This window comes from Salvia miltiorrhiza, chromosome 4 (genome assembly GCF_028751815.1).
Source record: "Salvia miltiorrhiza cultivar Shanhuang (shh) chromosome 4, IMPLAD_Smil_shh, whole genome shotgun sequence".
Classification (NCBI taxonomy): Eukaryota; Viridiplantae; Streptophyta; class Magnoliopsida; order Lamiales; family Lamiaceae; genus Salvia; species Salvia miltiorrhiza.
In genome coordinates, this window is record NC_080390.1 from 38,065,206 (window position 1) to 38,082,684 (window position 17,479).

At 34.5% G+C, this 17,479-nt stretch overlaps 1 protein-coding gene across 1 annotated transcript; it reads left to right on the top strand.

The window, feature by feature from the left end:
* Positions 1–2,707: 2,707 nt before the first annotated feature.
* Positions 2,708–4,204, top strand: LOC131023398 (GDSL esterase/lipase 7-like). The gene is made up of 4 exons (XM_057952939.1): positions 2,708–2,948; positions 3,015–3,142; positions 3,322–3,567; positions 3,654–4,204. The coding sequence occupies exons 1-4, from the start codon at positions 2,708–2,710 to the stop codon at positions 4,089–4,091; spliced, it is 1,053 nt and encodes a 350-aa protein (XP_057808922.1). The 3' UTR covers positions 4,092–4,204.
* The last annotated feature ends 13,275 nt before the right edge of the window (positions 4,205–17,479 follow it).

Consider the following 17,479-nt stretch of genomic DNA (forward strand, 5'->3'; position numbering starts at 1 on the left):
TGACGTTGAACCGTGATCGAGAAGAGAGCATGAGCGGAGGCGACTGCGAAGGGGGGCAGCGAGATTAAGGGCTGCCGGTTGTGTGACAGTGTGAGAGTCTGAGAGATCAGAGAATAGCAGTTGTGTAACTATGTTGTTTAGCCTTAGGATTTGAATTCAATTATGTAAATTAAAAAAAAAAATCATAAAATATGAATAAAAATAAAAAAGTATATATTTATTACTCTTGGCGGCCGAAATGAGTATATATAATCGGTTCGGTCTGGTTTTCGAAGGTCTAGGCCACCCAAAATCGAAACCGAATCGAAAATATTTCGATCCCTAACGTTGGAAACGACATGGACCGAAATGGTGAGCAGAAGCGACCCAAACCGATTGAACTGGCCGGTTCGGTCCGATTCGACGATTTTGGTATGATTCTGCTCACCCCTACATATAATCATGTAATATTGTTATTTAAATGAGTTTTTGCAAATAAAATCATCATCTATTTCGAAATTACAATTTTAACATGACTTTTGAAGTGTGGCGAATTAAATATTTGCCTTTTCAATTTTTGCAATTTCGTTCCCCCAATTTTTTATAAATGAGGATCGAACCAAATTAATTACTCCATCAGTTCCATTATTAATGGCACGTATTCCTCTTTGGGCCGTCCTACGCTACATGACCTGTTTCATTTTTGAGCTAACATTAAGGCATAATTAAAAGCTTAATTAACCCCATTATAAAATCCTAATCCTAACCCTAAATTCACATTCGCGCCGCACTCATTTCTCCCTCTCTCAGATTTCTTCACCGCCTTCCCTCTCTGCCTCACGCCGCCAGCCACCGCCCATCGTTGCCTTACCTGCGGACAGCAACCGCGCCTCCATTTGCTCTTCCTCAACCTTTTCTTCTCTCATCAACAAAAATTAGAAAAAAAGTACAATAATTTAAATCTACCTTACATAAATCCTTTACGCTTGAGCACATCTTAGAGCATGCTCCTATGCAATGCCAAAGAGCCTCCAACATTTTCGACGTGTCTGCATTGAGGATTTTGACGTCGATCACCTCCCTTTTCAACTCTTGAGCCTTTATTTTGGCTTTGGCAATGGTACCAGTTTGGATGACATGTTCCTTGATGCCGTCTCCAATGCGGTCCAGTCTTCGAAGTATTGCGCCTTCTCCGTCGAGAATTTCTCCTTCTTCCCCTTGCCTTTATCGCGCTTCGCCACTTTCTGGTCTTGGGGCCTGATCGTGATACTTGGCTCCGCAGATGTTGTTGTAGTTTGCTCCTCGGAGCCCTTTGACTTTTTCGAGGAGTGTACATCTTCACCGTAAGATGCGAATCTCTGACACTCGCATAAGATCATTCAAGCATTGAAATGCTTGAATCTGGTTCATTGTTGGCCTCGTACATTTCTTGCGCCTATTCAGTTATTTGCTTGCCACTCATCCTGTTACCCCAATTGGCTTTGCATTTTTCGCGTATCGCTTCCCACACTTTAACGTCCTTTTGGACACGTTGAAAGTAAATTTGATATGCCTATTCTCACGAACATGAGGCTTCAGAGAAAGGGGCGAACCCCATCATCAGGTTGGTAGTAGATATACCCGAGCCATCAGCGTATTTTTGCAAGTAATCGTCGAATTGGCGATCCATTGCTTGAAATAAATTTGAGAGAATAAACTTTGAAATAAAAAGTGAAATGATAGATTGAGATGTGAAGAGGGAATTGTGAAAATTTGAGAGAGAAATGAGTACTCCCTCCGTCCCACTATAAGTGAGACTCTTTCTATTTTGGGTGTCCCACCATAAGTGAGACTCTTTCCTTTTTGGGTAAAAGTTTTACGCTTTAAACACATTTTTACTTTTTTATCTACACACAAAATACACATTTCTTAATTTCCGTGCCCAAAAAAATATCTCATTTATAGTGGGACGGATGGAGTAGTATATATAAAAGAAGGAAAGAAAATTAAAAAAAAAAAAAAAAACTTATACTAGCCGTTGCCATTTTCAACGGTAAAATACCAAAAAAAACACAAACGGTCAAAATTTGGAAAAACCAGATTTTTTTTTACTTTTTTAATTAAGCGCGTGTTAAACACGCGCCTAACCCAAAACACGTTCGTGCCTAGCACCAACGAAGGCACCGAACACGTGCCCCCTCGGTTCGCTAGTGCGCAACCCTCCATAGTTGTCGGCTCGGTCCGGCACTTAAAGCTTGGCGTTGTGGATGTTCTTATAATTTAATAATATTTATAAAATAATTGTTACAAATAAGCTTATGAAAAAATAAGTTGGGGGTAGAGAAATTTATTTTTTGGGGAGCTTATAAGTTCTTGAAGCTTATTTTTAGAGTCTATAAGTTGTTTACGAGCTTATTTTGTCAAACACGTTGAAGGAACTTACAAACTCTTAAACAGCTTATAAGCTCATCCAAACACCCTCTTATTTGAATCTATAGAAAAGGTGGAGTTAGATCAGTCTACTAGACACTACTCATATATAGTAGCAAGGCAGAAAATTGTAATGCATTAAACAAACAAGTGAATAATTGAGTACAAATATTTAACTATGCAAATTGCGCTGCATTTAGTATAGGTAGCTAGCTAGGAAAAATGTTAATTAATTATCTTGGCTGCTTATATAAAGCCATACAAATTAAGAATGGATGATGGAAACACACAGAATTAATTAATATTATATATAATGATGATGAAAGTTGATGTTTGGATTAATGTGGTGGTTATGATTGGTTTGTTGGCATCGAAAGCAAATGGCGGTGCTTCCAAATATACAGCAATGTATGTATTCGGAGATTCTCTATCTGACGCCGGAAACAACAAGTATTTTGTGGACACTTCAGCCAAAGCCAACTTCCTGCCTAACGGTATGGATTTTAGTAGCGGCCCCACCGGAAGATTCTGCAACGGCAAAATCATCGTAGACTTCATTGGTAAGTTGAGTTGTGCTTTAAGTTGGGATCTGCAAATTGAATTGATTTAGTTTGATGATGATGCAGCGGAGATGGTGGGGCTTCCTCTTCTTCCATCCTATGCAGATGTTAGCGTCAAAGGCGCCACCATTCTATATGGCGTCAATTATGCTTCAGCTGGTGCAGGAATTCTTCGCGACACCGGATACCGCTTTGTATTGCTCTTCAACTATCACTGCTTCTGCTTGCATTGCATATAACTTTAATGATTCACAAAATAACACCTTATAAGCTATTAAAATAAACTTCAATACTTTATAAATTTTAAAAATAATAAAGGTGTTAGTATTATGATATGGTGGTTGAATTGATAGTAGGTAAACATGATGAACAGGGGCGTGTGATCCCTCTGGAAGAGCAGATAAGCAAGTTGAGGAAAACGGTAGATGAGTTGAAAAGGCAAATGCAAGGGAATGATGAAGTGAGCAAGTATTTGGCAAGTGCATTGGTGTTTATCAACATCGGATCTAATGACTACCTCAACAACTACAACATACCCAAATACTACCAAAGCAGTCACATCTACAATCTTCACCAGTTTACTGATCTCCTTATAAACCGCTACAGACAGAAAATACTGGTAACAAACAAGACTTGAATATATGTATGTATGTATGTATATATGTTGAAGGAATTAATGGAATGGTGAGTGATGGATATATGCAGGAAATCCAAGGTTTAGGGCTGAGAAAGTTTTTGATATCAGAGGCTTCACCTATAGGTTGCGCGCCTATTAATATTGAAAAAGGGGAGTGTAACGCCACCTTAAACAAGATGGTGGCAATGTTTAATTCGCGGGTGAAAGGTGTTGTGCAGGAGCTCCGCAGCAACTACCCGGGCTCTGCATTCAGCTACGCGCCAGCATTCGAAGTTTTCTTGCGCTTCTTGGGCAATGCTGAGGGCTACGGGTTTAAGGTGAAGGATAAAGCTTGCTGTGGGGAGGTGAGTGAGAGTGAGACAGGAGGAACAAAGCCTTTGTGTTTTGCAAATTCAACACCATGTCCCAATAGAGACGAGTACGTCTTCTGGGATGCTGCTCATCCTACTCAAGCTGCCAATCGGATTCTTGCCACCCTCTTGCACAACACTACCTCATTACCATGATATATGCATGCCTCTCACATTTCACCAATAAATAAATTAATATGTAAGCCTTTTCGATTCAATCTAATGGAATTCTCACTCTAGATCCACTCTTTCATTGTCTACTGTTTTCAATTTTGTAACAACTTTTGCCTTGTACTTTAATTCTTGAATTTTAGTTTATTTTCATACTTATTTTACTCAATTAGAATATATATTTATTTTTTGTTAATTAATAAATGATTATTAGGATTGATAAATTCACATATAGTTAGGTAGGGTATATATAACTTTTTATAAGTATTAGTACTTACATAGTATAATAAATTTTAAATTAATGAATTTGATAGTAAAATAAAGGAAATATTGAGGCAATAAATATGAACCGGGAGTTGGGAGTATATTTGTTTCATCTGTTTTGAATTGAATGGGCCGGGTCGGCGCTTTATAACAAACATTGAACTCCCAAAATCTTCTTTGTCTTAAGTTTATTTGTACTATTGTTTTAGAATTAAATCCTGCCATACACATATTCCAAGTCTAGATGGAGTACTTCAAAAAGGGGGGAAATCTAAATACAGGATAGCAACTTGTCAAGTAACATTCTCTTAGTCTACTATAGATCTTGTTTCACTATACTAGTACATGTATATTAGATAAATTATTTTTGATCAAAAATAATTTGAAGATTTCCGAACTATAGTCATCTTATCAAAAATAATTTGAACATTCAGAAATGTTTATTCAAATTCTAAAAATTAAATCATAAATTATCAAATTTATACTAAAATTAATGTCCTTCATCCATTCTCTTTTAGCTCCTAATTGATTGCCACAATGTATTTTAGGATTGGTTTCATATAAGTGATTAGAGTGTATGGTATATCTATAATAATCTAATACCTTGTATGATACAAATACACAATCCTTTATATACAAAAAAAAATCCAAAAATATTATACAAATTTGTGTGATTATGTATACCACCCGCACATAATACAAATAATAATTTATATTTAATTTGAATACTCCTATATCTTACCGAACAATGAATTATACATTAGTACCAAAGATGATATTGATATGTTGTATAGTACTAAAAGATATTTGAATTAAACATATCACAATTTATCAGAGAAGCATCCTTTAACCGCTAAAATTGCAGCCCGCCCATATGGTTGTGTCGAGATTCTCAAATTAATATTGTAAATCATTGGGGCGGCAAGGTGAAGGAAGCACGATGATCCACACTTTTCCCATACGAGAATCTTCCTAGCTTATTCTTCGACTTTTCAACTCCATAAATACCCACAGTTAGCCCAGTTTCTCATAATATATATTACTATAACTTACTTATATATATATATATTGTTGATCAAGACGAGACGAGAGAGAGGCGTAGGCGTAGGTTATGGGCAAAGCTTTTGTTTGCGTGATGATGGTGGTTTTGGGAGTCCATCTGCATCATCTTGTGTGTAGTGAAGGACGAAGCTTGGTTGAAGGAAAAGCTTTGCATTTGCAAGCTCCTGAGAATGATGGTGATGGTGATGGTGATGGTGGGACCCACAGCCACAGCCACAGACGTGAATTTATTGAGGATTATTTTCGCCCTACCACGCCTGGTCATAGTCCTGGTATAGGCCATTCTAAGCATGATTAATTAATCAATCACTATTCTACAATTTGTATCTATTATTACTTCACATTCTACCTCTTCATCTTTAATTTCTTTCTAATTTGTACATCCACAGTGTATCTTTCGGTTTTTATGGATTTTGATTTTTTACTTTACATGAATTGGAAGTTGAAGCATTTTGATGTGTATATATATATATATATAAGATTAGGGTGCGGTTATAGTGAGAACCACAATTATCGTGAGAACATAAGAACCAATAAAATTACTGCATCTGGTATACAAATTAATGCATCTGCTATTAAATTGAATGCATCCGAAAAAAATAATTTTTTTGCTCCCTTCAGGATTCGAACCCAGCACCTGCATCCATCCACCAAGATGGTGCATCCACCGTAGATCTTGATGATCGAATGGCTTAAAATGGTTCTCCGTTCTTATTTTATTAGTGGTTCTTATTTGAACCTCTCCCTATAAGATTAAGCCACAAATCCCGTGATTTTAAAATATAAATTACAAACTGTAAATACATAACAGTTATATATCTATCAAACATGATGACAATCCGTTGCAAAAAATGATACATTAAAAAAAAATACTTATGAAATTTTCACCTTTCTATATATGCAATTCGTGACCACGAATTCATTTGATGACTCCATCATAGATCTCATAATCTAAAAGGTGAAAATATGATTTCTAATTTTATATTTTAAAATAAACTTTTATTTTATCCAATTCATATTTTGTAGTATATACTATGCAAACATGGTCAAACTCAATATTTCATTCTAATTAAATTAAATTCGTTTTGCATCCACATTGATCTTAATATATATAGCGCTGCATTGCAAAATGATAGAAAACATGCACTCGAATGTATGTTTTTTTAAGAAAGATCTCCATGGCATTTCTTTACCACCAAAATGCATGTTCATTAATTAATTTCTCAGTCAATCCAATTGAATTTATGCTTAGCTATATATGTGAAATTCTCCCGATGCGTGTGTAGTGTAGAATATCGGTCATGTGATAATTCGCAAACAACACATAGAAAAATTATGTATAAAAAAGAAGGATAAATATCATGAAAACCTCTGAAGTATACTTATTTTATTAAAACTTCTCTAAAACTTTTAAAATGTTCTATAAACCCTCACACTATCAGGTTTTTATCAAATATATCCCACATCTATTTTTTGGTGACCAAAAACGTGATGTGGCTCGTCAGATGCCACAATGTAATTTATATTCTATTTTTTTTAAATGCAATGGCAAAAACGACGTCGTTTCGTACCATATCATTTTAAAAAATCCACTTTGAAATTTAAAATTCACTCATGTCGTGTTTGAAATTCACGCTAATAACCTAGAATTAGGGATAAACACGATAAAATATGGTACAAAACGATGTCGTTTTTGCCATTGCATTTACAAAAGTAGAATATAAATTACATTGTGGCATATCCGGCGAGCCACATCACGTTTTTTGGTGACCGAAAAATAGATGCGGGATATATTTGATAAAAATCTTATAGTTTGAGGGTTTATAGAACATTTTGAAAGTTTCAGGGTATTTTTTATAAAGCGGGTATACGGCAGGGGTTTTCATGATATTTACCCAAAAAAGAATCGATATGAGTTATTTTTGACACAAACACCTCATGCTTAGGAAAAATGTTTCTTGTCTTTCCTTTTTTTTGTGAGGGAATTGGAAACATGGTTCTTGAATATTCTACTATTAGAAAATTCCAATTCGTCGAAAAAACATTAATTATAATGAGTTGGACGTTCTTGAATATTGTCTGGTCAAAAGAAGAAATACATGAATTTTGAATTGAACCGGTAGCAAAAATGTTGGAATAAACTTTTTCTTTTTATTATTGGAAGGAAGAATACTCATATCGATTATCCTTAAAAAAATGGGGAATACTATTCCTAAAAATTTGACTTCAATAAATAAATTTCTAAAAGATAAAGTCTAGTAATTAGAAATGAATCATAAAATCTATTTTGTTTATATTTATAGTCACATTTATGGGTTTAAAGAAGCCTATAATGGATTTTTGGGGCTTTCTAATTATAATGGACAAAAAATATAAATACGATTTTGCACTAATTAATATTTGGTGACCCGTTCATTTTATTTTCAGAAGATATTATTCCAATTTAACCGGTTAAATTGCGGTTTAATTGTAGTCCATAAGATTGACACAACAAAGTTAACGATAGGAGGTGAATCTAGAATTTGATAAGGAGATGTGCTGAAAAATAAATATTTCGATGAATGATGATGGTTGAAAGAGATGAAAAGGAAAAGTGAAGGAGAAACATATTGAACTATTTCAATCTCATACCTTCACTAGTGCCGTTGCACACATGACAAACGTTTATGTTTTGATTTTTAATCACTTTAACTTGGGTTAATTTTGAATTTGACTTAGAACAATACACGATTATTAAAATAAAAAATTGGAGCTTTTGTACTGGCCGGTTGGAGCCTGCTGCGATTCCTTAAGACCATGTTTATCAGTAACTATCTATGCAATCATCCAACCATCTTCAATATTTAATTAATTTCTCTCTTTTCCACATCACTAATATTCATCCCAATCCAACCATCTCTATTTTTGTTGATTTCTCAATGACCACCCCAACCACCCAACCACAACATAACTTTATAAATATTTTATTATTATTTTCAATCGTAATAATTTTAGCAATATTAGTATAAATTAAAATATTACAAAAAAGTTAAAATAACAAAAAAATAACAAATAATAAAAATTTAAATTACGACAAACTAAAAATATAAATTACAACAATCGAAGCTCAAAATTGCAAAAAAAAATAAAAAAATACTAAGCATTTAATTATCATCGCCAAACTTTTGTCATGTATGCTCGATCAAGTCATATAATAGAGAGCTGTGAGCTTCTCTATTGCGAAGTTGGGACCTAGTTCTCATAAAGCTCGCTAGGCTTGCAATCCTATTCGTAAAGTATACAAAATCATTAATCTCATCTCCATCTTCATTTCGACGAGTATTCTGTGTTAGTCGATCTTCGATAAATTCTGTAGGATCATGATAGTTAAGGTAAGTGCTTCTTTCAACTTCCACTATCATATTATGCATAATGATGCAAGCAATCATTATTTTTCCCATAATATCACGATCCCAAATAAGACATGGCCGCTTGATAAAAGCAAAACGTGCTTGTAAAACTCCAAATGCTCGCTCAACATCTTTTCGTGTAGCCTCTTGATGTTGAGCAAACAACCGGTGCTTTCGAAGTTTTGGAGCAAGAATTGATTTGATAAATGTCGCCCATTGAGGAAATATATCATCAGTGAGATAATATCTCATATTCTTTTCGCGACCATTAACGATATAATTGACCTTTGGTGCTCGACCTTCCAAGATATCATCAAAAACAGGAGATTGATATCATTTCTTGAACCTGAGGTTCTAAAAAATGCATGTCATATCCATAGGTCTTGTGATGCAACTGCTTCCAAAATAATTGTTGGCGTACCGCTTCGTCCTGCATATTGCCTTGCCCATGCAGTAGGGCAATTTTTCAATTCCCAATCCATACAGTCAATACTGCCCATCATGCCTGGGAACCCTCGCCGTTCTCCGATATGAAGAAGAGCTGTCATATCTTCTTCAGTGGGCTTTCTGAGGTACTCAGCTCCGAAATTAGAAATTACACCTTCAACAAATTTGATGACTAATTTACGAATGACTTGGGCGCTCATTCGTAAGTATTCATCATGCAAATCGGCTGAGGTGCCGTATGCCAACACCCTCATAGCTGCCGTACATTTTTGAATTGGAGACATACCAAGACGGCCAGTTGCATCAGGGTGTTATTGAAAAAATTTATTTGTGGCGATGAGCTTGTTCATTATACGTTAGAACAAAGGCTTTCGCATGCGAAACCTTGTTCGAAAATATTCCGGGGGATAGATTGGATCTTCTGAAAAGTACTGCTCGAACACACCTTCATGACCTATCTCATGTTTTCTTTCAATATACTGCCTTGTTGCTCTAACAGCATGATTGGTAGGTTGTACAGATAGACTTGCGGCATGGATGACCACATCCTCAATGATGCGGTCAAGTTGGCGATTATGTTCAGCAACGCTTTGTTCCCATGCTTCATCATCACTTGAGTTTGAAGCATCAATATTAGAACTAGATGCCATTTTTTAAGAGGAGTTTTTTCTATCAAGAGTATAGAAGATATAATTGTTCTGTCATTTGAGAGAGAACATGGATAAATATATAAGCAAGAGCATGATAAGTGTCACATGCTATCGTACAATAATGCAGAAATCACATGGGTGGTGCCACCGAAAGTTAATGATTTTTGGAAATGTAGTGGCAATAATGCAGAAATCACATGGATGGTGACACCGAAAGTTAATGATTTTGAAAATGTCGTGGCAATAATGCAGAAATCACATGGGTGGTGCCACCGAAAGTTAATTCTTTTGAAAATGTCGTGACAATAATGCAGAAATCACATGGGTGGTGCCACCGAAAGTTAATGCTTTTGGAAATGTAGTGACAATAATGCAGAATTAAATTACATTAAAATTACACAAAATGAAATTACATTGAAATTACACAAAATGAGATTGCACAAATTGAAATTGCATACAGAAAGTGACATTGAAGTTACATTACAAACATAAATCAACCCTACAACAATAATTTAAATAACACACTAATTAAAAACAAGCATCATAAGTTCGATTGCATTCCATAAAGTTCTTCCATTAGCCGACATTTGAGAGCTTCTTCTTCTGGTGATAACTGGATTTTTTTCATCAACGTATCCAACGTAGATGTTTGTTAGGTCCTGAGGGTCTCGAATAGGTGTATGGGGGGGGGAATACACCTATAGGTTATTTTTGACTTAATCTACTGACCTCAATCAGAGGGATCTCAGTCAGAGATCAAAACGAAACTTTGCACGCAAACAAGGACTCATGTTTTACTGAAATCAGTTTTGACCAACAGGGTTGACGACTGATACTAAAAGCTCTTCAGTAATGAGTTATCAGTTAAGTTACTGGAACTTAACTGATCCAAGTAAGGGCTTCAGTCGTGTTTGCAAAGATAGAGATGATATCATTCTTCCTTACTATCAGAGGATAGTTCAGTCAGATTGATATCATACGCAGCGGAAATTAAACTTAGTTTCGTAATAGCCTCGGTGGAGCAGATTGTTGGATTAAGGTTTCTCTTTGCTGTTAGTCAGTGTTCAGTTTTATCAATAGAAAAGCACAAGTAAGAATGTAAAACTGAAAGCTGTAAATAACACAGAGACTTTTACGTGGTTCGGAAAAACCCTTTCCTACATCCACGGCTGGTTGATCAGACCAACAATCCACTCCGCAAGTGCTTCACTGGTGCACTGCAAACCATACCCGTGTGCTTGCCTGGTGCACACAACCGTAAACTGAAGAAAACCCTTCTTCAACACCCACACACCTCGCGTAGGATTTCCCTGCTAAGCACACCTCGTGCTCAGACTTTTCACTCAAAGTTCAGAGTACCTTCCTGAACTCCGAACCACTCAAACACTCTTATAGGGGGGAGGTTTGAACGAGTGTCAACTATACTTACAAAGAACAAGTTCTTTGAAGCAAGTTTGACCTTTGGCTTCTGGGTAAACAGATATATGCCTAGGGTCTAAGAGAATGTATGTAATCAGCAGTGACTGATTTTGACTTTGGAATTCTCTTCTTCGATTCAAGCTTTGGGGCGGTTAAGCTTTAGGCTGAGTAGCAATTTCGGCAGAGCTTCAGCTTATGTCGTTGAATCGGTGAAGGTTGAAGTGATCCTCGAGCGCTATTTGTAGGAGAACTCTTGAATAGATCCGTTGGCGTAAATCGTCCTCAAGATTTCTTCCGTTGGAGAGCAATTCGAATTTGGGCTGAGGCTTCAATCTTCGAGGTTCCTTGTCTGTGTGGAAACGGCTCTCTTTGATGGACAGGAGATGTGACATCTCTGAAAAGTAACCACCAGATAGGAATGACCTCTGCAGAGATAAGATATTCTGAGATCTCTGCATTTAATGCGGCTGTACTTGTGCGTACGTGGCTTCCTCTGAACGTTGGAAGATCAGTCCTAGGAGGAATGTTCAACTGATACTTGACTTTAGTATCAGTCCTTTGCGCGCATTAAATAATCAGTCTTCAACTGATTCTTCAACTGATACTTCAGTTGGTATCTGCAGTCTTCAGTCTTCAGTCTTCGACACCGCAACTAAACTAGAAACGAACTCTAACACTTGAGTTCAAAATGATTCTAGTCTATTACATATAAGTCCTATGAATTTTGGTATCATCAAAACAAGGGTTAGGATACTCCACAAGGTTCCCAACAATGTTTTCATTTATTTTTCACGTGTGATCTTCATTCCACGTAATTCAGCAGTGAAAGCATCTGAAACTATCAAAGATTTTGATTCTGTTTGTTTTCCTTTTCTTTTAGCCTTAGCTTTAGCTTTATCTCTACCAATAGGACGATGAATTCTTGAAGCATCACTTCCAGGAGTTTCTGGAGTGGAGTCGGTTGGAGGATCTGCATCTTCATCTGTCTTTGATTTTTTGAGCTGCTGCGACTTTCGTCAACACTGTCTTCGTCGTCTGGGTGAGAACGTCGTATATAACTAGTACTATCCAATTTCAGTTCCCATTTCGGATAGCTGCTCATAACTTTTTCAAACACCTCATGGTGAGTAAACTTAGTTTTATCATAAATTGTTTGAGCTACTTTCTCAATATCCTCTTTGGACTGACTGCTCGTTCGTCGCTCATATGTTTTTTTGTATGCAACAACCCACATAGTTACATTTTTGTTGAGGCATCTGAAACGTTGCCTCAATGATTCTAAGGACCTTGGACCTCCGATTTCTGGATTATCTGCTCGACTTTGCTCGTACATATTTGCAACACTTTTCCAAAATGACGAACTATTTTGGTTAGTGCAAACAATTAGATTGTTATTGACAAAGCACCAAGCAGACATTAGTGATATATATTCTATATCAGTCCAACTTTGCACATTGTTTGAAGGGTTTGCAGAGAAATTTTCATAGGTTTGGTGATATTCAGATATAGGATAATGAGTTGGATTAATATGCGAGAATTTTGAATTCATAGCATAATCAAACTCTGGGAATTCATTGGAGCTTGGAATATCAGCAAGATTTGGATAATAGTCATGGGAGGGATTGAAATTTTGAGAGTTGAAGAAAGAATTATTGCCTCGATCCATTGAAAAATAGAGAAAGAAATACTAGATATTTTATGTAAAGAGTGGAAATGAAAGAATTTGAAGGTGTGTTGAAATATAGTAAGAGTGGTCTTTATTTATAGAGAATGAAAAAATATAAATTTTGATATTTTTAATTTTTTTTTAATATTTTATATAAAAGATACTCCCTCCGTCCCCAAAATAAGTTCCTCTTTAATTTTTTTTTAATATTTTATATTGATAGTGGAGAAAAATATGTTACAATTAGTATTGGAGTAATGAAAAGATGAAAAAAGTGTTATAATTAGTATTGAGAGTGGTGAAAAAGTGAAAAATAAGAATAAATAAATTATTATTAGTGGTGGGGTAGTTGTCCAAAAATAGAAAAAAAGAAAGAGGAACTTATTTGGGGGACGTCCCAAAATGGAAAAAGATGAACTTATTTCAGGGACGGAGGGAATATAATACTTTTATCTATTTATCTAAATAAAATCTTTTACACCAATACAATACAAACAAGTGTCAAACGATGATTGGTGCTAGAGTGGAGGAAAGAGAGAGACCATGCTGGTCTCTTTTTCTCGCTGGTCGACCAGGCTGATTCCAAGCCTTTTCAATTTTATTTTATTTAACCTATTAATCTACATGGCGGTCGACCACTTCATATATTTCTCATCGATAAAGATGGTCTAATACATCCTCCCATAAAGTAGAGTTTTTTTTTTAAAATAAACATCAACCAATATCTCATACATGGCGTTGCCCAAAAGTGACAACACCCAAAAGAAACCGAATGAGGAAGCAGAAATAAGACAAGACAGAACCATACAAAGATGTAGCCCAAAAGTGACTACATCATGAAGAAAAATGAAACAAAATCAAACAGGAACTAAACATACGAAAACTAACTATCAACATGATATTTAAATCTGAAGCTAGGATAACCAAGTTGATCCATCCTAACTCTCATAAAGTAGAGTTAGAGGCCCATATTTTATTTTATTAAATATATAAAAAATATTAAATTAAGAGACAAACTAAAATAGAAATATGGATAATAAATTGTGGGACGAAGGGAGTAAAAAAATTACAAAAAAACCACCATGTGGAGAAAAAAAATAGGGGTTTTGGCAAATTAAATTACGAAGTATTTTGAAATTGTAATTTTAACGTGGATTTTGAAGTGTGATGAATTGAATCACCGAATTTTAATTTTTTGTAATTTTGTCTCCTCCAATTTTTAGCGATCGCTGAATTTTTGAGTTGAAGTTTACGTGGATTAGTTCGCCACGTAATACTCATGATGTTACGATGTCGCTTGCAATAAAATTGCTGAATATTGAAAATTATGGTGCAAATACAGGATACATTTCCTTTATAATTTGAGAATTTTTTTTATTAAAATTGTAGAAATGGTTTCGTTTAAGCCTCACAAAACAATATCGTCTTTACGAATTCATGTAAGCTCCACTTCAGCGACCGAAAAAAAATGAGAGGACGAAATTTTAAAAATTAAAAAGTGGTGATTTAATTCACCACTTTAAAAGTAACGTAAAAATGTGTGTGTGTGTGTGTGTGTGTGTGTGTTGGCCTAGCGATAGGTGGTTAATGTCCAAGGCATGAGGTCCTGGGTTCGAGTTCACCACAGTGTGATCTTTAAATTTCTTTATTCTTATCTAATTTATCCAAAAAAAAAGTAACGTAAAAATATCATATTCAAAATAGCTCGTGATTTTATTCGTCAAAATCCCCAAAAAAAAATAGTAGTACTAACTAAATACTTTTTAAATTTGAACCAAAATTTTAAATAAATAAAAATTTTAAAATATTTAATTTTTTTTACTAGAACATATTTTATCCAAATAGCACACTCTTTATGAAATGCCTCTAGAAAGAGATCATTCAATATATAGATCTCCCCCTCTCAAAAAATGAATATAGATCTCCCTGAGCTATGGAGACAAGCTTTTAACAGCAAAAATCTTTGCCATAAACCGCAAAGAGAATCTTAGCTTTAGCACACAAAACCTGACAAAGGTGTAACCTCAGGCTGTAAAGCAAAGATTGTGCAAAGGCAAATGCCCTCAATTTTAAAGGGATGGTTTCAAACAAAACAGTATCGGTACCAAATAACTAAATTTCGTGTCAATGTGCATGCAGTTGCCACTACTTGCTACTAAATATTTATGTCATATATCATTTTAGTGGTGGATTAGCATTTAGTAGTCAGCTCATGGGAAAATTGTTAGTATCTTTTTTAAATTATCTTATTCATATATGTCCTTTCAATTCCCCAAAGGCTTGGACTTTAAATTAATTAATCAAATGAGTTATAATTATTTATTTGTGTCCTATACTAGTTCCTCAGAAATCCAATCATCTTGGAAAGGCCTTCAATTCTCTCAATTGTTTTTTGGCTTATTAATTACTCTAGGATACAGAAAACTTGCGAGCGCATTACAATAATGAGAAAAAAAAAAAGTAGAAGATAAGAATTATAAGGAAATAAATTGAATTTAGATTACAGAAAGTGAAATTCGTAGAAACAATACAGTGGAGTCGAGAAGACCGCAAGACAATATACGTCCCACTAATGCTCTCAGATTGGCCTGCCATTTTAAAAAATAAAACGACTTCGTCTTGTGCGTAGCAATATTGCAGACCAACGAATTGGAACGAAGCGAGAACAAAGCTCAACTAAATGAATGCATAGTGTTTGATGTTTGTGCAGATTTTGCAAGTGTGATGAGTGCATGAGTGACTGTCATATTTATAGGGATGTCAATCGGGCCAACTCATCGGGTTTCGGGCTAGCTCTATCGAGTTACGAGTTATTCAGGTGTGGGCTAATCGAGCTGAAAAAAATTCGAATTAGAAATTTTCAACCCTAACCTTAAATGTTCGGGTTTCGGGCTAGCCCAATCGGATTACGGGTTATTCGGGTGCGGACTAATCGGGTTGAAAAAAAAATTCGGGATAGAAATTTCCAACCCTAATCCTAAATGTTCTAGTTTCGGGCTAGCTCATCGGATTAGTAGGGCTAAAAAAATTATTTTAAAAAAAATAACTAAATATTTCTCTTTAACAATATTATATTTGTAATAAATAATACACGTATTTTATAGTAATATTTCAACATCGACTTAGATAATAATTTATATACAAGTCTTAGAGATATAAAAATGTAATATTTTTATTAAATAAGTATCATTTTTTAATTTTTACATCTAAATATTTTATGTTAATTATTGAATTAAAAATACAGAAAAGTGAAATGATGAGTATAACTTCTAATATTGAATTTCTAATATTGAATCAAAATACATTTCACAATTTTTGGAAAAAAAAAACCTTATTATACTAGTTTTCATAAACAAGTGAAATTGAAAATCAAATAATGAGAAAATTTTCATATAATGAAGCGAACACATTATTTTTGGGTCAGCCCTATAGGGTTACGGGTTAATATCGGGCCGACCCGATCGGTTGTCGGATTATTCGATTATGAGTTAATCGAATTGTAATTTTTATCGAATTGAAAATTTTCAGCCCTAACCCTTTTGAATTGACGGGTTAATCAAATCAACCCACGAATTTCGAGCTGAATTGATCCAACTTCTCTAATCTATAACAACCTACCCAAAAATAAATAAAAGGATTCTGAAATTAAATAAATTAATTCAGAAAATCTGATGAATGACGTCTACAAAATATAATTACACCATACTTAGCGTCAATTAAGGAAGAGATCCTATTACCGCAGTATTTAAGCAAATTATTAATTTTATCTTATCTTAATATATAAAAAATAAAATAATCGTTTTTATGATCAATAAAATCAATTAATGCATCAGATTTTAAGATCCTGTCTCATAAGAGAGATAGAACATAACACATTATTTTAATAATTGTAGCATCCACGCTAATTGCTTACCTTTTGCAATAATTTGTTGTATTAGTTTGGTAAATTTATGTTATGTTTGTCCATTTTCCTCTCTTACTTAATTTTCATTTCTAAGTTTGAATCAACTCTGTAATTTATATAAAATTATGAACTATTAATAATGAAAATATTCTATTTTCGTATAATGAAATGAATTAATTTATAAGAAACACGTAATGTACTTGTTGTTGAATCAATGAAAAGAGAATAATTATTTATTATAGTAAGTGATTGAATTCTAATCATAACCCCATTATAATTCCATTTGAGCCAAAAACGAACAATACATATTTCCCAATTTATTTTTTGGCTTGGGGCTACTGCCCTCAAACTCTCGTGCAAATACCTTCAAGCTTAATATTACAACAAATTCAACTCTCCATCAATAATTTCTAGATCCGCCCTTGCACGGGTCATGTATTGGCGCTAAGCTCCATCCACACAGATATGCGGGCATTTGTACCAAAGACCATCTCATACTTTAGAAATATAAGTATGTTTATTACATATTAATAATATTAATATATATACCTTCATTGATAATTTCTAAAGTA